Source organism: Vombatus ursinus, unplaced genomic scaffold, assembly GCF_900497805.2.
Source record: "Vombatus ursinus unplaced genomic scaffold, bare-nosed wombat genome assembly UNPS02011613.1, whole genome shotgun sequence".
Lineage (NCBI taxonomy): Eukaryota > Metazoa > Chordata > Mammalia > Diprotodontia > Vombatidae > Vombatus > Vombatus ursinus.
In genome coordinates, this window is record NW_020951391.1 from 4,281,333 (window position 1) to 4,304,132 (window position 22,800).

Sequence of the window (22,800 nt, forward strand, 5' to 3'; positions counted from 1 at the left end):
CTTCAGGCCCATTTCTCAATCCACTGAGTCACCTAGCTGCTTCCTAGGCACTAGGTAGGAGCCTGGTGATAGGCTTAGACATCTATTGAGTCTAAGTTTGAAGAGATTCATCACCAAGTTGGCTGTAACTTTACAAACTTTTTTTTTTTTAATGATGGCAACTATTGAAAAACATATAGAACATCACAGAGGGGCATTAGTACAAGGAATACACTACAATGAAGACCTGAGACACCTTCAAAGTACTGAAAAAGTACAGCTAACATATTAATCTTCCATCAAAATTATGTCATATAGTTATATTTTTTATGTTCTGCATATACATTTATAAGATAGAGGCTGGACCTGTGAGTTTGTTGCCCTAGGAAGCTACCAATAGAGAGAATTCCATCCACCCATACAAGTCAAGTCTTTCTCTACAACCTATAGTCTAACATTGCCTGGGACTCTGAGAGATTAAATCCCTGACCTAGAATCATACAGCCATTATGTGTCAAATGTAGACTTGATCTCAAATCTTCCTGGTTATGAGGCTAGCTCTCTATTATACTATTAAGGTAAAATATATTGTATAGTCAATACACATATTTTTATGCACATATTATTAGTTGGAGAGCAGTTTTTTCTAATTAAATTATTATAGGTGATTATAAGCCATCTTTGTATTTAGCTACAATTTCCTTCTTTCTTCTGATTTTGTTTATAGCAAGAACGTCAAGATTGAGATGATACAGTTCCTCAATATTTTTCCCCACTGGTTATTGGACAAAGATTTCACATTTAGAGTATAGACAGTCAAGTTGTTGCCTGCCTGAAAACTGTCATCCTGCATCTCTCTACCATTTTTCTGCTACTCTGTCATCATCATCACTAAAATAGAAGGGGCCTTCACAGGAATGAGGGCCATTAAAAATTTTCCTTCATTTTAGGGGTGGCTATGACCAAAAAATTTTTTTTTCACAGGTAGCAGGTGGCCTGCTGGTCATATGCTTTTCCACAAACCAAATATGACCTTGAAAAACAGACTTGGTCTCCAAAGTACTCTTGTTGAGACAAAGAAAGGAGCCAACAGAGTAGTTTTTATTGATCCCAGAAGATCTAAGAAATGTTATTTCATGGCACCTTTGGTCATCATGAGTTACAGGACTAATGATTGTTTGCAAAAAAAGACTAGTAATTGTTACTTATGTGGCATTATTAGTTGCTAAGAATAAAAAGGTAGAGAAATGCCATGAAGAATTTGATAAGACATTCCAAGTCAAATCAACATGTACTCTGATATTTGATAACTTCAGTACAGAGTTGAGAAAAAAGTTAACAATGGGGAAATGTATGAGAATGTATAATTCAGGAAAAATGATATAAAGATTTATAGATTTACACAGAAGCCTCATGCCTCTAAATAATGAACACTTTCTTTGAAAAAAATTTGGTAGGCAATAGACATGGTGAGCTCCAAATCATACAATAAAGAGTAAAATAGATGATTTTTTTAATGAACAGAAAAATATTTGTTATTTATTGGTGATTTATCCCTGAGTCTGTTGTTTATGTGCAAGCAATTTATTCATCAGACCTAAGATCAAGATTTGTTTAAAAAATAAGCAAAAATAATGATAATGAAAAATATGGCACATAATTATATCCATTCCTGAATTAAACAAGTTATTGGAAATAAAAAAAAATGGGAAATAGACAATAGAAATGACATTGACGCTGATTTCATCTAGAACTTTGACCAATGTAAATTGTTTCAACAAGGACTGCAACACTCCCCAGAAAATGTTTTAGTCAATAAACATTTGACCTACTTGTTAGACGGAGATGGCTGCCAAAGGCAATACTGGATTAGAATGCAATTGCATTTATAAAATCTTGTGAAAAAGGATAATGGGCAATTACAGACTATTATCATCTCAGCAAAAACAAGCAGCAGAGTGTAAAACCAGTTAGCAACATCATCTCAAAAATATTCTTTGATGAAGATGGATGGAGAAATACAGAAGCAAAATGAAAAATATTGTTTGTGGAAAAAAAAGGTTTTTTTTTTTTAACAAATGTTTTTCTCCATTGAGGATATTGTAACCACTACACTTGGATTCTAACACCATAGTCTCCAAGGTGCTTAGAGAGGAGATAGAAATGACACTAAAGAGAACAAAGCTGAGAAAAGTAGTAGGATTCAAACCAGGAACATATCTAGGAGACCTCTGCTGTTGCTAGATAAATTATAAGGCCATCTAGAAGGCTTCTAGCTTTTGATTGGGCTCCAGATAGTCCACTATTGAGAAAACAGAAAAGAATATCAACAGGATGGGCGACCATAAATGGTTTGTGATATAAACCATTGGAGGGAACTCCTAAATCAATAAGATAAGAGATCCATTTACTTATTTGTGTGGTGTATTGTTGCTATGTGGTATATCACTAGTCAGGAATACAACCTCTAATTATAATATTGCTCTTACGTGAAAAAATGATCTATTACATGTATATTTTATAGGAGTTCCACTTAGAGAATGAGGATTAGTTTACCATATTACAATGACTAGTGACTCAGATTATTTGGCTGTGAAAGAACACAGTACCTTTAACATACTTGTCTGAATTTCAACCTCTTTGCTGGATGTCCATCTGAACTCCATGAACCACCTTCCCTACCAGGAAGTTGTACATTGAACTCCTAGGTCAGATGGAATATTAGTACTACTATTCCTATTAAAGGTCCCTAAGGGAGAAGAGAGGAGGCAGGCAAACTGAAAACTAAGCTGAGTAGGGGACAGGTTCTCCAACCTTAGGAAAAATAGAAAGCACTAGGAGCCTTCATACCCACAATCCTGATGCCTGCATTTTTTTTTTAAAGTATCTTATCTTTTTTGATAGATTGGCCCTGATAGTTATTTGAGCAACTTGTTCCTAAGTAGATTCCACTCAGAATACTCCTTGAAGATTAATGATTGTTTTCAAGGTTCATCATAATGGAAGAACTGTGTCAGATATATGGATGATGATAATACATGAGAGGATATTGATTAATATTTAATGAGAGCCTGAAATATGCTGGTCAGTGAATACAGCATTTCAAAGGACATGGTCCCAGGCACAGTTCTGCTATTTTAGAAGGTCCAGGGGATTTTTTTAATTTCCTGCAGAGTGACCTAAATCTTGGGAGGTCACAGAGATGGAGAAGGGTCTTTGGAGAACCAGGGACCTATGTCAATTCACCAAGCTTTTACTAAGTACCTAGTATATACAAAGTTCTGTGTTAGCTATTAGGGATAAAAAAATAAAATAAAATCTTTGTCCTCAAGATACTTACTCATATTGGGGGTGGGGGTAGATAGGGAGACCTGTGCATACATTTGCAAACAGAAATATATACACAAGTTTGAAGAGTGAAAAGACACCAGCAACTGGGGACCACAGTGGAAGAAGATTCATGGCTCAAGAAAGGCCTAGGAGATGACACCTGAGTTCATACCAGGCATGAGGGCCCATCTGTGCAAAACAGACTCCCTGCTTTTTCACAGTGATGATATAAGGAAGGATATAATCTCCTCCTTCCCACTCCCCATCCTTGCCAAAACAGACCTATCTTTCTAGGTTACTCAATGAGACTTTGAAGAATAGTTTCTCAATTTCAATTGCTTTTTGCTCTGCTACTAATTAGTTGTATATGTATAACCTTGGTCAAGCAATTCAACCTCTCTGGGCCTCGACATCCTCATCTGAAAAATGAGAAATTTGAATTAGATTATTCACCAAGTCCTATAATTATATACTTCTACTGGGAAGTAGGAGGAGAGGGACATAGTGGAGCAAGCTTTTGGAGTGAAGAATTGCAGATGACAAGAATGAAAAAAGTTTTTTGATAGTCTTATGAACTCATTAACAGGGCTTCTACATTTATGTGCCCTCATTTATGGCTTCCTTGTTGGGAATGGACTATCCATAGACTCTTAGCTGTGATCTCCATAACTAAGGGCAGCCCTGATACGAGGAGGATCAACACTGGCAGAAACACATTAAAACACCAGATTCCCACTTGGGAACAAGGCATTCATCAGAGAAAGTGCCAACTATATACCCTAACAGATTAGTCTCCAAGCTTAGTTGTTGATTGGGTTAAGGGCAAAAAAAAAATCTGGTTTCTACTTAAGACTGTATTACCAGACTAGCACATCTCTGCTTTCTGGAGAATAAGTAGAAAAGGAGTTTAGGAGGACCTAGAGAAAGTTCAGAAAGTTCATATTCCTGAGAAAATGTATAGAGAAGAAATATGGCAGGGAGCAGGGGAAGGGAAGAGAAGAAGAAACATGAGCCCTGGCATATTAAGTTTGGCATTTGTAACTAATCTAGAAATTTTTTTCAAATTGTCCATAAGGCTTATGAGGTTACTAGAATAGCATGTCCAGATGGGTATCTCAAGAGGGAAAAGAAGAGGCAAGTGCCCTGAACAGATTGTCTGTTGTTTCTCCATTCTGTATTTTCCACTAACACCCATGCATTCCCCTTTATCCTGTCATCAGTATTATTATATAGCAAAACTATTTTTAGTGCTACTTTAAGACAGAAAGTTTGAGTTGGAAATTTTGAAATATTGCATAGTTATTTAACTTGATATGACATACTAGTAAAAACTCCCTTCTAGAGATTTGATAGCCAGTAGTTAATGAAAACCAGCAATGATAGCCATTGCCACAAATATCAGAAGAGAGGGAGAAGTGGGAAGGGATCTGTAAGGCCTTTTATTGCAGCCCACATGAGGAATTAGAGCCTTAGAGATGGGAAGTGACCATACAACTCCTCTTGAACCAAAGATTCAAGCTCAGGTCCTCTAATTTCAAAACTAACTCACTTTATACTCTACTACTCTACTTTCATGTTGTTTCTTCCCTAGAAGGGGGACCATAAAAATTGGGTAAATGACTTTCTTCCTCCAGCAATGGAAATCAGAATAGGACCAGATTATCAAGGGCATTGAATTTTAAAATAGAAATTTGGCTTTTATCCTGTAGGCAACAGAGTTATCAAATGATGGGGAGTCAGACAGTAGGATGTAGGAAAGGCTGGAAGAGGAAAGAGATTTGAGTTGAGGAGACAGTTAAGAGGGCCTAAGCCTAAGGTGGTTAGCTTATGGATGATTGTATTAGTGGAAAGAATGGAGAAAGCAAAGGGAGCAAAGATGAGAAACATTTTAAAGGAAAAATTGTAAAGACTTTATGAACTCATTGGATGTAGTGAAATGAAGTAGAGGAAAGAGTCAAAGATGAGAGACTAAATGAGGGAGCAGAAGGTAGCATCACTAACAAAAACAATGAAGTTCCCATGGAGGACAGATTGTGGCCAATTAGGTTTTGGGGAGCATTTACTCTGAAGCGAGAGCAGGATGCCCGAGGGGCAATGTCCTGAAGGCTATTAGAGAACTTGAGATCAGAATTGAAATTTTTATGTAATTGTAGTTTGAACTAACTGCTGTTTAAATTGTGATAGTGCTTAAGGTATATTTTATTTATTCTTCATTTGGCTGTGTATCCATCCAGAAAGAATAATTAACACAGATTTAAATCAGTAATCTTGATGTGCTTTGAGAATCAAACAAATAATTTTATTAATTTCTTTTTAAATTTTCTTGGTTAGAGTGCAGAATGAGAAATATACATATATGTGTGTATATAAGTACACATATGTGTGTATATGTGTGTATATATAGCCATTGAGAGAATTTGTTTTCCTTGACCATGCATATTTGTTATAAGAAATTTGTTTTTCTTTTCTTTTCTTTTTTCCAATGGAGTGGGGAATGGGAGTGAAAGAAAATAGATTTTTGTTCATTTTAAAAAAACAGAGTTGGGGGAGTGTGTGCTACACATGTGGAATGTTGTAGGCACTTTCAGATGAGGTCACTATATTATTAGTTTTACTTTGTTACAATATACCTCTTACAAAATGTGAATAATCTGTGAATATTTGTAATATAAAAACAAAACACATCAATAAGACTTTTAATAATAAAAGGATCAAGCAGAGATGATTTATTGAAATTATGAAACAGGATCAGTTCACAGTGGGAAATGAAATAGAGAAAGGAGAGCAAAGGGTCAAAGACTGGAAAAAGTTATCTGTAGAAACCCAGCTGCAGTTCTGAGTACCAGGAGGTAGCATACTAAAATCATTTATTTGGAGTTATCAGTGCAAATCTTCCATCAAATTATTAAACAAATTAGTTTAAGGATGTAAAAGATTTTCAGAACCAAGAAAGGTCATCTGCTTGAATATATCTGCCTGTTTTTAAGATCATCTAAATCACATTTAATTGTATTTTCACTGGCCCCTTATTCCTTATCCCCTGAGACAATTTTAGTTATCTCTTGTTACACTTTAGGCTCTTGACTTAAATAGTCATCATTAGTAACTTGGGGGGAAATATAGTCTTTTTGTTACTCTGTGGATGAAAAATTCCCAGGGATACACTAAAAGATAGAAGTTTGGAAAGCAGCTCAAGAATAAAATTCAAAATAGCAGCCAAAAGTCATGTGTGGCATGAGGGCTTCACAATTCTGCCTCTCACAGATGTCTGGTGTCAACCTAAGTGCCAACTTTTCTGTCAGTTAAAAAAGTTAGATGTGTGCCATTTTCTCATTAAAAAGGAGACAGCATCTGTCTGGAAGTAGATATGTCTTGGTGTCAGTGAAATTAAAATTACTTATACTCCATGATAATAGATAGTTTAAAAAAGGTAGTAATAGCGTGTGCCACTGTCCAAAAAATGATTCTAATAATTCAATTCAATGCATATTTATTAAGTTCTTACTATGTGCAAAGGAGTTTCTAAGTAGTAGGAGGAGATGTAACGATTTAATAAGACGTTAGTATGAGTCTTATGGAGTTTACACTCTAGCAATGAGATTACTGTTAATTTAATGTAAATGAAAATATTTTAATGAATGCTGATTTATTCCAACTGTGAGTACTCCTTTCCAAGGGTAGCTAGATGGTGCAGTGCATAGAGGCCTGGGCCTGGAGTCAGAAAGACTCCTCTTCCTGAGTTCAAATTTGACCTTAGACACTTAGTAGCTGTGTGATCCTGGGCAAGTCACTTAATCTTGTTTGCCTCAGTTTCCTCATCAGTAAAAAGGAATGGCCAACCACTCTAGTATCTTTGCCAAGCAATCCTCACATGGGGTCATGAAGTCAGACATGACTGAAACTACTAAACAACAGTACTCTTTTCCACCAACAAGTTCATGACTCCTCTAAGACTTCCATCACTGAAAAAACCTATACCCCTTTGACTGAAACTGCTGGTGGGCCTTTCTGAAATTAGCTAAGCTGCTCATTAGATGCCAGAGATATAATCATTGGACACCTACTCATTGACTCCACATTAACACTACTATATTTGGAAGGCTTGGCAGGATTGGTATCCTGGTCTGAACTTCCTTGGACTCAGGTACCATATCTTCTCATTCCAGGACTGGAAGACTTAACTATTTAAGGGCCTCCAGTGGGGCATGGCCAGTTTTTGGTCAGCCAATCAATCCCTAGCTTCCCGTCCAATTTTATCAGAGAGCTTGCTCATACTTGGTCACAGGACAGCACAAAATGGAGTATCATTACCGTTTGTTTAACACCTTTCTGCAATTTCATTATTTTCTGCCACTACGTAAGTTTAATTGAGAGCAGAAATCAGTTGTTCAAAGACCAATTGCCCTCCCTACACTTGCATTCTTCTAGAATATTCTTTGAGACTCTAGTGTCATGGATACACCATGATGAGGCATCAGAGGGAGAATTTCGTGGAGGCTTAATAATAAAGATGATAATGATTAAAAATAACAATAATAATAACTAGCATTTATATGAGGCTGTAATGTTTGTAAATTATTTTACTAACATGAGCTCATTTTATCCTTAAAACAGTCTTGTCAAGAGAGGAAGGTACTATTATCCTCATTTTATATATGAAGAACCTTAGGCAGAGAGATTTAGTGACTTGCTAAGGGTTATACAGCTAGTAAGTATCTAAGGTTAGATTTGAATTCAGGAGTTACTGATTTCACATTCAGTGCTCTATCCACTATTCCATCTAGCTCTAAAATAAAAAAAAGTAGATATAAATAATATAGCACATTGGAAGAAAATATAGCATGGAATATTGTTCATAGGCGTTGGAAGATCTGCATTAAAATCCTACCCCTGATGCTAGCCCTGTGATCCCAGACAAGTTGTTTAACTTCTCTGAATTTCATCTATAAAATGAGGAGACTGGGCTAGATGACCTCAAAGTTACCTTCTAGCTTTAAATCTATCTTGTGATCATATGAAATAGAAAAGAAGTCTGGGGCCTACTGTGACAATAACTACTATTTCTTTAGCACTTTATAAAATAGTTTCATTACACAAAAATCCTGGGAGTTAAAATTGAGGAGATCGAGTTTCAGAGGGATTATTTCCTCGACATCACCTTACTAGCAAGTGTCTGAGACAAGATTTAAACCCAGATCTTACCTGACTCCAAACTTAATACTTTTTGCATTGTATCTTGCTGTTTCTTGGGAATTAATTAATAAGGATATATTTCAAATTAAGCCAAATGTAAAGAGAGAAGATTTAAAGAATGAGCAAAATCTGTAGACCTCATGAGAAACACTTCATGGTGTCTGAGGCCTATAGAGTTCCAAGGTCTAGAAGGTTTCAGGAATAGTTATTCTTTGTCCCAGCCAGTCAACTACTGTCTGATTCACTTTTTAGACATTTCCAGTAAAGTTTCATATATATATACACATTCTGGTTTTTTCTCATTGGTGTGAAATGGAGTTCTTTTCTGCTAGCATCAGAAGCTCAAAGACTATTAGTACTATGTATTAGGGGATCATGTACAAATGTCATGTTTGTTGATGTTAATCAGAATGGTATAATCAATCCACATCACAGGTAGAGCTTCCCCAGAGATGTGGGCTTTAAAAAAATGATCTAAAAAATGGTGTATGTATGTGTGCTTATGTGGATGTGGATGTGTATACTGATGGGGAATTTTGAATCCTTCTGTTAATTTCCTACAAAACGAAAATATAAATATTTGACCTAGTTGGTATTTTGAAAGTAGTAGTTTTCAATGGTCAATGGGGAAAGAGACGATGAGATCACAGCAGTCTATAGGAGCTTGCTATGGTTCACCTTGCTTTCAGGTGGCCTAAAATGACAATGTGTGTTTCCTTGTTTTGAAGATAATTTAAAATAGCATTATTAAGATATTATGACAATACTTAAATGTTATTTTGCTTCTCTCTTTTTCTTTCTTTTTTTCCTCTAAGCCCCTTCTTTGTTCTGTGGGTTTTCTTTTGTAACTCCTCCTCCAGACTACAGCTTTGTCCCCCCTTCTTCCACTCCTTTCTGGTCAGGTACTGCTTTACCACTTTTATATTTCTTCTCAATTTGCTTTTGTTTTACAATGAAACTATTTTGGTTTCCATGCACAGCAACTCATAAGGATACATCTTTGTATGTCCATTCTCTGGAGTTTTGTTATTACCATACATGTTCTTCTTTTTGGCATAAACAATCTGTCATGATATTTTACTCTTCTGTTTTTTAAAAATATTATTTTCTCCAGTATGACATTTCTAATTATTATCTATGTGATCATTGGGTTGTGGGGGTGGTTTTAGGAGGGGAGGTGGTCTGAAGGTATAAAGGTTGGGAAGTTGAGACATAGTCAATCTGTTTGGGGACAGTGTGAAAATGTAATAATCTTAGGATAATGATTTTGATTTCTAAATTTAATGTTTCTGTTCAACCACAAAAAAATGCATGCAGAGCCTCAATCATAGTTAACATCTTTGTCTCCTATCATTTGAGTTGTTATTCCATGTTCCATGGAAAGAGTGGATGTTGTACATCATTTCTGTAGATAATAAACTGACGAAAGGCAAGTTATAGCTTTGATTTGTGGTATGACAAGAATACTGAATGGTAGCTTAGTTGACATCTAGGCAAGTACATTTATATATAGATAAAATGTTTTCCACCCCCTCCCCCTTGTTAAGTCAAGCATAGTACCCCAGAGAATCACAAAATGAGAAGGGACCTTAGAGATCATCTGGGTCAGCTCATTCATTTTACAAGTGACAAAACTGAATCTCAGAGATGTTCAGTGACCTGTCAAAGGTCACCCATTGAGCTAATGGGCAACTATTTTTCTTCAGAATTTTACCTTGGCCCAAGAGCAGTGCACCAATACTATGTGACAGATTTCAGCATAAATGCCATTATGGCTATGTATAAATGGTGCAGTAAAAGAAAATGACATATATATTTACCTCCTCATAGTTCTGAAAGGTACAATATTGCTGTTTATTTATCACTTTAGACATATCTGGAGATGGTAGAAATTTCTATAGCTACAGAAATGAAAAATAGTTCAGATTTTCTTTCAGTGTAATGATGTGGGAGAATTTCTCCCTTGTTACATAAAGTATAATTGTTAGTGTCTGGGCAGGGGAAGTCTTAAAAATATAGACCTGTGACTTTTCCCATTTGTCTTTTTGTCTTAAACTGGAGTTGTTATTCTTTTTAAACCCAATTTGAGGTTATAAAATCCCACCCACTTCAGGAGAACAATTCTGAGAATCGCTGAGTGTAATTGGAGGCCCTTTATATAATGCTAGAAAGTAGCAGGTAGAGAAATTACTAGAAATGTATTATGAAGTTCCATACATAGGCAGATTTGGGTGGCTTGAAAGTAGATTTGTTTTTTATGAACAAGGACAAATTGAGAAAAGGAATGATTTTAGGTCCATCCTTTCCCCTCCTCATCACTTCAAACATAACTTTAGATGTACTAGAATGTCAGAAATGATGTCTTGTTTCCATGTATCCATTGGTATGTCTCAGTAGTATGAGTAGTATGAGATGACCTCATTGTCTGAAACATCAATTTGGGATAAAGAAACCCTTTAGGAGTCTCCTGTGTATTTTTTTTTCCTGCATGAGGTCTGTTTCAAAACTTTCTAGTAGAAGCCGTATTAGTGGTAGAACAGAGACTGAACATATTCCAAAATGCTTTCAAAGAAGAAGCAGCACAAATGATGTTGAAATAGTAGCAGTTCATGACATTGACTCTAAACATCAAAGGGGAGATTTAGTTGGTGTTAGTGTTAGTTCAAAGGTGTTATTTGGCCATTTTCATTGGATGCTTCCTGATTAGAAATGGATTAATTTACGCTCAGCAGACATCAAAGCTCAAATGACTTCAGATTTGAATGATTTCCTAATAAATTAATCAGGTCATTAAAAATTATACACACATATACATGTATGTATACTTACATGTATATCTATTTCTACGCATGCATATATATATATATTGTATATACACTCAACCCACCTAAAATTGGTACTTTTTTGAAAACATCTTTTGCTGTAATACATTAGAATGCATTGCACTGGAATACTTTGGGTCTTTCAGACAAAGGTAATTCCATGTTACTATTTTAATTTTCCAGGACTCAAACCTGAAGCTCGTTGGAATCTTAATCTTGATTCCAAGTTTTTGTATTCTTATCACTAGTTTTTTTTTTGATGAAAGGCCCACACTGTGTAGTGGCTGGTTTGCATTTCAATTGTAATTATATTTATTTTCACTAGGACCACTGGTCTGTGAGGGGCTGACTAATGTTGAATTTCTGTGTTTCCTGCAGTGTTGAGCCCCAAAGTTCTGGGCATAGCTATTGCACGATATGACTTTTGTGCGAGAGACATGAGAGAGCTGTCTTTGTCCAAAGGTGACATGGTGAAAATTTACACAAAAATGAGTGTAAATGGCTGGTGGAGGGGAGAAGCAAATGGAAGGGTGAGTCCATTGACTTTATCTCACTTATAGGCTTCATTGTTCTGACTATGGGAATTTGATTTTTATGTCATAATACTTTTATAAAAATAATATACTTATTTATTCAAAATGACTAGGGAATGATGCAGTCTGGTTGACTCTATATAATGGGAATGGGGATAAGGATTTATGTTGTTATTTTGCTGGGATTAGGAACTCCCACTTAAGAAAACTCTCTGTACCAATGCAGGTAGGCACTTTCTCTGAAACTTAAAGTCTTAGAAATGCCTGTAGTACTAAGATGTTAAATGACTTGCCCAAGGTCACACAGCCAGTGTGTGTCAGAGATCTATCTTGAACCCAAGTCTTCCTTGTGTTTGCTTAATGGTTTTAAAAATATATATATATATATTATATATATATGCTTAATATCAAATCTACTCATCATAATTTACTATTTCTTAGATGAATCAGAAAGCACTTCTGTGTCTTGCAATGATCAAGGCCCTCATTATGAAAATAATTCATTCATTGTTCATCCACTTAAAAAAAATTTATGAAGCACTTCCTATATACAAAGCAATCTACTTGACACTTGGAGAGATGTAAAGATAAGGAAAACAGTAACTGTCTTTGAGGAGCTTAGAAATTTATTATCAGGGATCAAAGAAAGTCGTAGATTAAAAAGAAATTAGAGTTTGAGATGAATCTATGGTGGTCCAGTAATGAATTCAGATAATATTTTGATGAGTAAATTGTTGACCAAGCCATGTTTCTTGTCATTTGTCTCTTTCTGATCAAAGTAAAGCGTAAAATTTGCTAGCTTTCTAGTTGTTTGGATTTGGGAAAGGTGTTCCTGGTTTAGCTAGTCATAGAAATAAATGGTGCACAGTCCAGAGCACTTATAAGTCCAGGGGACAAGTCCAATCATTTAATAGTTTTATGATTAGACTTTCCCAACAGAATTCCTGTCAACAGGTTGCTGAACTATTATAGCCCTGAACCCTTCAACTCCACCCCTGCCAAAGGGTCAGGTATAATTAATTCTCCATGCATTGGTGACTCAGCCATTTTTACTGATAAAGATAACTGAGATTTTATTGCTACCTAACTCTGAGTGACTTCTGAAAATACCTGTTACTACTTATAGTTCTCCCTTTTTTCAACTGCCACACACAGGAAGCTAGAATAAGAAGGGAAATATGAAGCTAAAATTCACCATAGTAGCTGAGTGTGGTGAAGCACCGGAGACTGAGGCTTATACATCTCTTGAGCACAGCAGTTCTGAGCTGCAGTGGGGCAAAAGCCAGTTGGGCAGGTGCATTAAATCTGGAGCCGACATGGTGACCCCTGGCAAGAGGGGGCTGCTAGGTTGCCGAAGGAAGGGTAGATTGGCCTTGGTCAGAAACAGAGCAGATTAAAGATTCCATGCTGTTCAGCAGTGGGATTATAGGTCATGAAGGGTTGCTGTACTTCCAGTCTGAATGAGATAAAGAAAGAGAGAGAGAGAGAGAGGGAGGGAGAGGGAGAGACAGAGAGAGAGAGAGAGAAGGAAGAAAGAAGGGAAGATATGAAGGAAGGAAAATAGGAAGGGAGAGAAATGGAGAAAAAAAGAGAAAAGAATAAAGGAAGAGATGAAGGGGAAAAAAATCTTTGACCATAAGAAGGTATAATGGAAGGAACACTGTATTTAGAGCCAGATTCTAATCGCTACTCAGCTTTTTATTAGGCAAATCACTTATTCTGTCTGGGCCTCAATTTTTCATCTGTAAATTGAGGGAAGAGGGGTGAACTAGAATTCAGGGCTTCTAAAACTTTTCCCACTTGCCCAACTGTTGGCATTGTGTGGCCTGAGGGCACGAGCAATGCAAAGTGCTCATGCTTTGTGTTCAAAACCAGGGCTGCAGTGAAGTTGCACGATGCAACACGAGTAAGCACTGCCAGAAACAAACTGGATTCATCACGCGTTTGTTTGTTAATTAATTTTTGGTTGTTGCAAGTTCAGAAACCTTTTGCTGTTGCCAAATTTTTTTGCCAACTCAAATGTTGTCACAACCCACAGTTTAAGAAACGCTGGCCTAGATGATCTGAGGTCCCTCCTAGCTCCAAATCTATGATGTTATGCTTCTACACTCTTTGGTAGTGAGACAGAAAATAATTCTGGACTATACTATTAGTATGCCTATTGTTTTCTTTCTTAGTGGGATTCATTGTCCCCTTCCCAAAATTTTTATTCCCTCAAACCTTGAAGTGGATCATTTCATTATCCTCTTAACATTAGTCCGGTCCTATAACTTCATCAGTATGGGAACTTCTGGTGTAGAAACTCCCTTATTGTCTTAGAGTTGCCTGGGGCTCAGATATTTAGTAACTCACTTGTGGTTGTACTCTATGTCAGAGGCAGGAGTGGAACCCAGGTCTGTATAACTCGGAGGCTGGCCTTCTATTTATTATATCACATTGCCTCACAGGTCCAGAGCAAATATAAACTTTATGCCCCACTGCCCTTTGTGAAGGTTTTATGAGCATTGACAATCTCTACCACAGTTCCCCAAGGGGAAGAATACATAAAGACCAGCTTCCTAGTTACTTTGCTCAGACCTATTCTGTAATGGAAATAGAAATGATTTTCTATGCTGCTACCATATCATTGTTTGTTCATTTATATATTGATTTCCATGTTTATGGAAAAGAAAACTCTTTAGCTGCTTTTTCCTTTATTTCTACCCTTTCCTGTATTTGGCAGTCAGCTCTAGCCATCCCAAACTTCTCAACTATCGAGTGGGAATAGAAATAGTGCTTAATTAGGGTGTCATGGCCGTGTAATACCACAATGTATGCAGAGAACTTTGAAATGCCAAGTAAGAAGAGCCAAATGTAAAGTCCCTTTGTTATTCTGGGCTGCTTTTCTTTGCAGGTGGGCTGGTTTCCATCAACATATGTGGAAGAGGATGAATGACTTCAATCCCAATTTTGCAGTCTGGACCAGAAATTTCAGGAACAAGCGATGAACAAAAATCCACAAAGCATTATGAACTGATTGAAGTATTTGAAAAGCTGCATTTCTGGCTAATCAACATCCTTCCTCCTCCTGTCTTCTCCAGTCTTAATGTTGGGATTTCTAAAGATGCTTGTACTGACAGATTAATGACTTGCCGAGAGCTGGGCAAGAAACAACCTGCCAGTCTGTCATCATCAGGGACCAGTGAAAAGCCAAAACCTTCTCTTCCCAGAAGAACTCAGCAAATACATTTCTTTATATTTCCTTTCACTTTCTTTCATAGGCCACTGTCAATGCCAGTTGTTAGTAAATGTTTAATGCACCTTTACTTCTCCCCCTTCCTGGCTCATCACACTCCCCTTCCCTCGTCATCGAAATCTTCGATGGTACAAAGAAGCAGAGTCTTTTACCTATCATAGCACAAAGAAAAATGAGAGTTCTGTCATATAGACCACTTATGGGAAAGGTTTAGTGTCACTTGTCTCAAAATTTCAAGTGAGGCTACTTACGCCATCACAAACACATTTGTCTGACAAATCTTCTTGGCAGAAATACAAGTGAAAACTTCTAAGTTTTCTCTCTGCTCTGTGTAGAGTTTGAGACGTTTGAGCTGATGTCTTTTTACTCCTTGCCTTGGCAAGTGGTTGTTTTTGAAAACTGAATTTAGAAAAAAAAAAAAGAACCTTATTACTAAGTCCAGAAAACTATTTGCTATTTTGTAAGGTGGTTGTGGCAACTTTGGACTGAAGTTTCTGAGGAAAACTTGGCTCAGCATCTGTCGGTGGCTGCTAGCCAGATGATCAGTGTCTGTGTTTACATGAGCCAGTTCAAGGGCTATATTGATAAATATGTCACTTTTTTTTTAAAGGCAATTGGGGTTAAGTGACTTGCCCAGGGTCACACAGCTAGTAAGTGTCAAGTGTTTGGTCTGAGGTTAAATTTGAACTCAGGTCCTCCTGACTTCAGGGCCGCTGCTCTATCCACTGTGCAACCTAGCTGCCCCAATATGTCACTTCTTGACAAACACCACCGACAAACTTTTTTTTTCTCTCTCTCCCTCTCTCTTCCCCTCCCCCAAATCTGGGGCATATATTACATTGTTCCTCCGTTACTTCCAATTCAAAAGACTGAAAGTTTGTGCCAATAGCACAAACCCTTCTATTGTAGTTTCTAGAAGAAGGGCACTGTAACTGTGGCTTTCATTCCCATTCATGTCTCTGAATTTCAAGACTAGACAAAGACCCACCCAAGATTTTTCTGGGATGGCTCACTGTGGCGCTCAAGGCTTCTCCCAGTTGACTTCCAATTTATGGGCCATTTCTGGTCACACAGTAGCACCTAAATGATATTAACTGACTGAAAGAACAGTCAGCTTATTGGTTTGCTTGCACCTCTTCTATGATGGAAGTAGAAATGATTACTCTCTGGTGCTGTGATATCACCATCAGTTCATACATACGTATCTATCTATCTATCTATCTATCTATCTATCTATATATATGTGTGTGTGTATACATATGCATATATATGTATAGACACATGTGCATCTACAAACGTGCACATGTATGTGTATGTGAATATTTACACATATATGTACACACACATGCATATATATATATATCCCTCTTGTTACCAGATTCTACCTATCTGGATAAAGAGGACTACATCATGCACATTTTGAAAGCATTTGCTTCTTGCACAGAATGTAGATATTTTAGCGTTAGCTAAATCTAATTGAGAGCATTCAGAAAAGAAAATTGAGATCACCTCTGAAATGAAGCAATCATGATGTGTACTCTCCCATTGTTACATGTAGGAAAACCCTGTGCACAGTGAAAGAGATGCATTGATCTGGGTGGAGAGTCTGGTGGATTTGAAGTGTCTCATATAGGATAGATTCAGGAAGTTTACCTCAGAATTATGTAAACTGTGATTGTGTTTAAAAAAAAAAGGACTGTGTGATGGTACCAGTTTGTGTATTTGTCAATGTGGACATGAGCACTAGAGTGTATTTTGTAAAATGATTTGTACAGTAAAGTTATCTGGCAGGATGTTTTCTTAGATCACGTTGTGTGATGCCTGATGTAGCATCAGCCACCACCATGGGTCAGTGGTGTGTCTTTCGTTTCACTCTCAGCAGAGCATTGTGGTAGAGGGAGCAACAAAATGCGTCCCGGGTTTTAGCATGGGCTTCTTTCGGCAAGTTGGCCCACTTCCTAACACCAACCTATGTTCTTCTTTTTTCACTTTGCTGGTGTGGAAACTGGCCCAGCAGACTGGGGTATTAAAGCCATGCTGGGACCCCATTTTTCATAAGATACCAGTTGCACCCTTCTTTGTCTGTGCTGAATGCCCTGTGTTGGAAAAGTTAAATGCTGCATATTCATGTGCATTTCTAATACCAAAGACATAACTCAAGGCTCTCGAGTCACCAGTCACTGCTTCCCCTGTGCTTTGTGTTGCCTGGATGTAGCTTTTGCTGTCACACCCCGTGAATCTCATTAGTAGTGCTTAAAAGTTTGTAATATTTTGTAAATATGTCGATATAATAAAGTAGTTACAACTTGTATTAAGCTAATTGTCCTCGGTTTTAACTGCCTTTCTATTGCATGGGTGGGGGGCTGAAAGGTTCTTTCTAAACTTCCAAAAGTTGGCAATGGCAACAAATGAAGAAATAAGAAGGAACTATGATTTCATCAGTGTGGGAATACTCTCATTACAGGGACTTTTCCATCAATTCGGGTGGTGCACTGGATAGAAAATTGGACCTGGAATCAGAAAAACCTGAGTCAGTATCCTGTCTTAGACACTTACTAGCTATGTGACCTATGTTAACCTCTCTACCTCAGTTTACTCATCTGTAAAATAGAGATAATAATATCGCCTATCTCCCAGGGTAGTCATGAAGATAAAATACTATTTCTATAATGCTTTGCAAACCTTTAAAGCACTGTATAAATGCTATTAGTATTACTACTACTATTATTATTATTATTATTTTTATTATCCCAACTCACCTATGACATTAAATAAGTCCTAGAGAATTCTCTAAAGTATTGGATTTAATTTTAATTTAATTTAATGACTTGCCCACTATCACATAGCTGATAAATGGCAAGATAGGCCCTGAACCCCAGTATTCCTGGTTGTACGTTCAACATTACATGCCTCACAATGGATTGTACTAATTTAAATAATGGACATTTGTGTAGGACCTTAATTGGAAAAGCTTGCCTCTTTTGAGACCCTCAACAGCCTCATTTGGTAGATATCACAGGTATTAACTCTATTTTACACATGAGAAAATTGAGGCCCAGCATGATTCAGTCCATTGTCAATGGATCATATAGCTAGTAAGTGTTTAGGCAGTTTTCAAACCCAAGTTTTTCTTACTCTGTGTCAAGTCCTCTATCCATTATGGCATGCTATATCTTAAAGAAATAATTTGACCTAAGGCCCTTATTTTTAACCATATTTTTTCTCAGTACTTTAGCATGTTTATCAGCTAGGAACATCATACTACATGTATCAAAATAAAAAGAAGGTAAGCATGTGTATGTCTGGTAGAAGATGAAGTAAGGTATAAAGTAGAAAATTTCTCTGCTAACAATAATCTTGGTAGTTTGGGTGGGGGCAGTGGAGGAGTACTTCCCTGAGCGTTGTCCAATTCTCTAGGTGACAAATACTTGATAAAGGATAGAATTCCAAACAACCAAAATCCAAGTGGTGGAACTCCCAACCTGTCTGCCACATATTCTCAACCTACCCTGCCCAAAGGTCAGTCTTTTTTTTAACAAAGCAGAGACTTCAAGCGGATATATGCTTTAAAAAGTAATTTTACAAATTGCTTGGAAAGTATGAGCCAAACAACTAAAATGAGCAAATTAAACTGATGAAGAGGAGATCCCATTTTTAGAAAGCCTGAGTAACAAATAGTTCTTTGTATGATAGCTCTATGATCTAATCAATATGTGTACTTGCTATGATAATATAGATCCCATCCTATTGTCATTCCATCCTCTGGGATTCTTGCTGTTTTCTCCCACAAATCTGTCACAGGGGATCCACCTAATGTGCTGGGGAATTTTCTCTAGTCTTACTATTATTGGAACATGGTGGCTCTGAATCCCTTTCATTCCTTATGTGACCAATCTAGATGTTTGTTCTGTGTTGTTTATGGTCATACATTACTCTAGTGATATCTTTCAAGTCACTTCTTTTGCATGATTCCTTGATTCAGTTGTGTTGCAGCCAATTCCTACCCATTGTGCACTTCCCCATTTCCTTTTGGACAAACTCAATTTTACGTCTTAAGAGGTTGTGTTATTTCATTGACTCACAGTCATACAATATCCCTAGCAGAATGTTAATGTTAAAAAAAAAAAAAGAGAGAGAAGAGAGAGAGATGGTCCCTTGTTTCTGGGAGAAGCGTAGGGTCATTGAAAGAATCACACAATTCCCCAAAGACGTTCTAGATCTGTGTCCATATATATATATATATATATATATGTACATGTATATATGTATATATACACATATATGTGCATATATAATATAAACATACATGCATATATAATATTTAGTTTTATATATGTACATCAATATCTAGATATACTGATGGGAAATTTCTATAATCTCAACCAATATGGACAATGGATGTTCATCTACTTGTTTCCTGTGCAAATAATTAGGCTGAACTTTTTTGAGTAGCTAATAATAGTCTTAATAATGTAAGATGAAAAATTTCCTTGGAATTAAAACACCTAGCAATAAACTAAAAGAGACTATTTCCTTTCATGGATACTAAAAGCCTTTAAATATTTTTCATCATATGAATATCTTTAGCATCAGAAAATAATAAATTATTAGACTATATGATATAAAATATGGTTGAATTAATAGAAATTTTAAAAGAGGGACAATGTTCCACTTTATTCATTCTACAGGAAGTGCACATATTTAATATTCATCATTATACTGGACTCATCTAATGTGATAGTCTCCATAAACCCTTTCTTTCCAATAAAGTCTTCCCAATAGTTTCAGTTTACTTATCTAGGAGATTAGACTAATAACATTCCATAGGGTGACTCTGAGGATCAAATGAGAAAATATACACAGTTTTGTAAACCTTAAAGCATTGTATCAATGCTTTGATATATATATATATATGTATATACACACATATATACATATGCACACATACATATTTATGATATATATATACACACATATACATATGCACACATGCATATATATGATATATTAATATATATCAATGATATATATCAACTATTATTATTCGACATCAAATTTAATTATCTCTCATAAAATTCAAACTCATAAAAGATCCAGTATAGTTGACCAACTATCAGTATTCCATATTCTTTCTTCAAGTATATTCTGGATTTTGTGTCCCAAAAGTCTTAGTGCAATTTCAAGCTTCAAACAGCACTAAGACATTGGAGATCTATTTATGAAATTCTCAAGTTTTGTTTTAGCAGCAGAAAGCTGCTAAAACAGTTATGGGATAGTAGAGCAAACACAGGATTTGGAGTTAGAAGTCTTTTTGATATTTCATGTGTACCAGGGATATTCTTAAGCTAGTCCTCTGTGGTCTCTTGCTCTCACTACATATGCAGTTCCCCTTTTTTTCCATTCATGCATGTTCCTGATGCCTTTTAGATTTCAACAAATTAGATGCTCTTTTGTTCTCTGAATTTTGACTCTGCCAGTTTTCAGGACATTCAAAGGGAGAAAAAAAAAATCAGTCCCTCCCAGTAAATGAAGATTAACACTTGTTCGTGTGTGGGTGTTATTGGAACTAGCATGAGTGGGAAGGCAGGGTATGGAGGATTGATTGGTTAGGCACTCACTGGCTGTTGTCATGATGCAAACCCCATCATAAAATTAATTGCCTGAGAATTTATCTGTTCTGCTGCAATCCCAAGACCTTTGCTTCCGGAGCACTATATTTCACAGGCATCTTGCACCACCCACTGACTACAGATATGGGAATGAGCTACTATTGACAGATGCTCTCCTCCTACCAAGAGCACCTTGCACGTATAATTTATAATCCAGCTCTGTTGCTGGCATTTTGGAGTGCCTGGACTAGTCTGCCCCTTTGAGTAGGACTGTATTCTAAGCAAGATTATAGAAGGTTGATCCCAGGACAGGTAGGAATTTGACTGGGTTGTGTAGTTTACACAGTATTTGTTTTAAGCATGTATCAATGACCTCTAAATATGGCAACAACTAAATAGTGACCCAAGAATCTGAGTCTTGCAAGTTTTCCTTGGTGATCGGAATATTCTCTCTTCTGGAAAACAAAAAAACAAAAACTATTTTTCTCTAATGTGAACTGGACTATATATCTCTCCATTTGTCCTTTTAGATTTTTCCTATAATTTTCTAGTTACAGAGAACCTCCATGACTATTTAGTCCAGACCATACATCAAGAGATTTCCTCTAATAATGTAAAAGGGCACATCTATTGAACATGGTGTAGAGACAAGTCTGTGCCTTTGCCATGTCTTCTTTTGGTGGGTCAGCTCTGCTCAAAGAAAGACACAAAGTAAAAAACAAGCCAGGGCCTTGAGGTTCTCCCTCCAATTGGTCTAAGCAAGTACATGTTGTCAGTGAAATGTACATATAGTTGCGATAGGTGCTGATGGTGGTGGGGCAGGGAAGGAGAATAAATAACCTCCTCTTGGGGAAAATCCAGGGATGATGTGGCCTGAGACCCAAGCAATATACTCCAAAAATAGGGGAAGAGAGAAGTTGTTTATACTCAATTCCAACTAGGTATCTGGCTTCTGCTTGAAGACTTCTAGGGAGAGGAAATCTACCACTTCTTGGGTTATAGCTCTCCACTTTTGGACAACTTAAATTATTAAGAATGTTTTTCTTGACATCAAGCCTAAATTTTCCTCTTTGTGAATTCCACCTACAGCTTCTTATTTTGTCCTGTAGGACAAGCTCTTCAAATACTTGAAGAAAATTAGGTTTTCCTTCTTTAGGATAAACCAGGGGTGGGGAACCTGAGACCTCGAGGCCACACATGGCCTTCACAGGAAGTTTGGATTCAGTCAAAGGGCCACACTTGAGGACCTAGAGGGCCACATGTGACCTCGAGGCCAAAAGTTCTTCACCCCTGGGCTAAACACTGAATATCCCCAGTTCCTTAAATTTTTATATGACATGGATTCAACATCCTTCTGGTGGCCCTGTTCTGAGCACTTTCCAGCTTATTGTCATCTTTAAATTGTGGCCCCCAGAACTACACATAAGTTTCCAAATGTAGTCGGACCACACCAGAATACAAAGGAACTATCACCTTATTCCTGGAGGCTATGCCTCCTTTGGGGCAGCTCAAGAACTCTTTAGTTTTTCTGCTTGCTGTACCACACTGTTGGCTCATAAATAACATATAGTACATTTGAGTGCTCTAGAAAGAGAGAGGGAGAAAAGGGAAAAGGAAGGAGGGAGGAGGGAGAGGGGAGAGGAGGCCAAGGACTTTACAACTCAAGATGAATGGGCATGGATCATGGGCATTGACCAGACAAAAAAGAAGAAGGAATAGCCATAGGTAGAGGAAGTACAGAAAACTACTGTCTAACCATGTTTCTTCTATCCTCTACTTATGAAATTGATTTTTTGAACCCAAGTGTAAGACTTTATATTTATCTCTATTGAATGTTATTTTAGATTCAGCCCAGTTCTCTAGTTTGTCAAGATCTTTTGGTGCTTCCTCAGAGAAAGAATATAAGGATTTTGGATCAACTTTATATATTTATATACACAAATATATATATATTATATATAAATATATATGTAGATATAGTATAGTACATTTTCCCCTATGGAAATTTAGCTCATGTGCATAAAAATATATTGTCCTTTCAATGATGATGCATTGGTTCCATATTTAGCAGTTATTAAATATTCAGTACAAGGCAATGT

At 36.8% G+C, this 22,800-nt stretch overlaps 1 protein-coding gene across 1 annotated transcript in view; it reads left to right on the forward strand.

Moving 5' to 3' along the window:
- The window catches only part of VAV3 (vav guanine nucleotide exchange factor 3), a 465,753-nt gene extending 449,996 nt beyond the window's left edge, over nucleotides 1-15,757 (forward strand). Inside the window, exons 26-27 of the mRNA XM_027856780.1 lie at nucleotides 11,703-11,854; nucleotides 14,751-15,757. Coding sequence (XP_027712581.1) covers nucleotides 11,703-11,854; nucleotides 14,751-14,792 — 194 coding nt within the window. The 3' untranslated portion in view covers nucleotides 14,793-15,757. The remainder of the gene's footprint in view (nucleotides 1-11,702; nucleotides 11,855-14,750) is intronic.
- The last annotated feature ends 7,043 nt before the right edge of the window (nucleotides 15,758-22,800 follow it).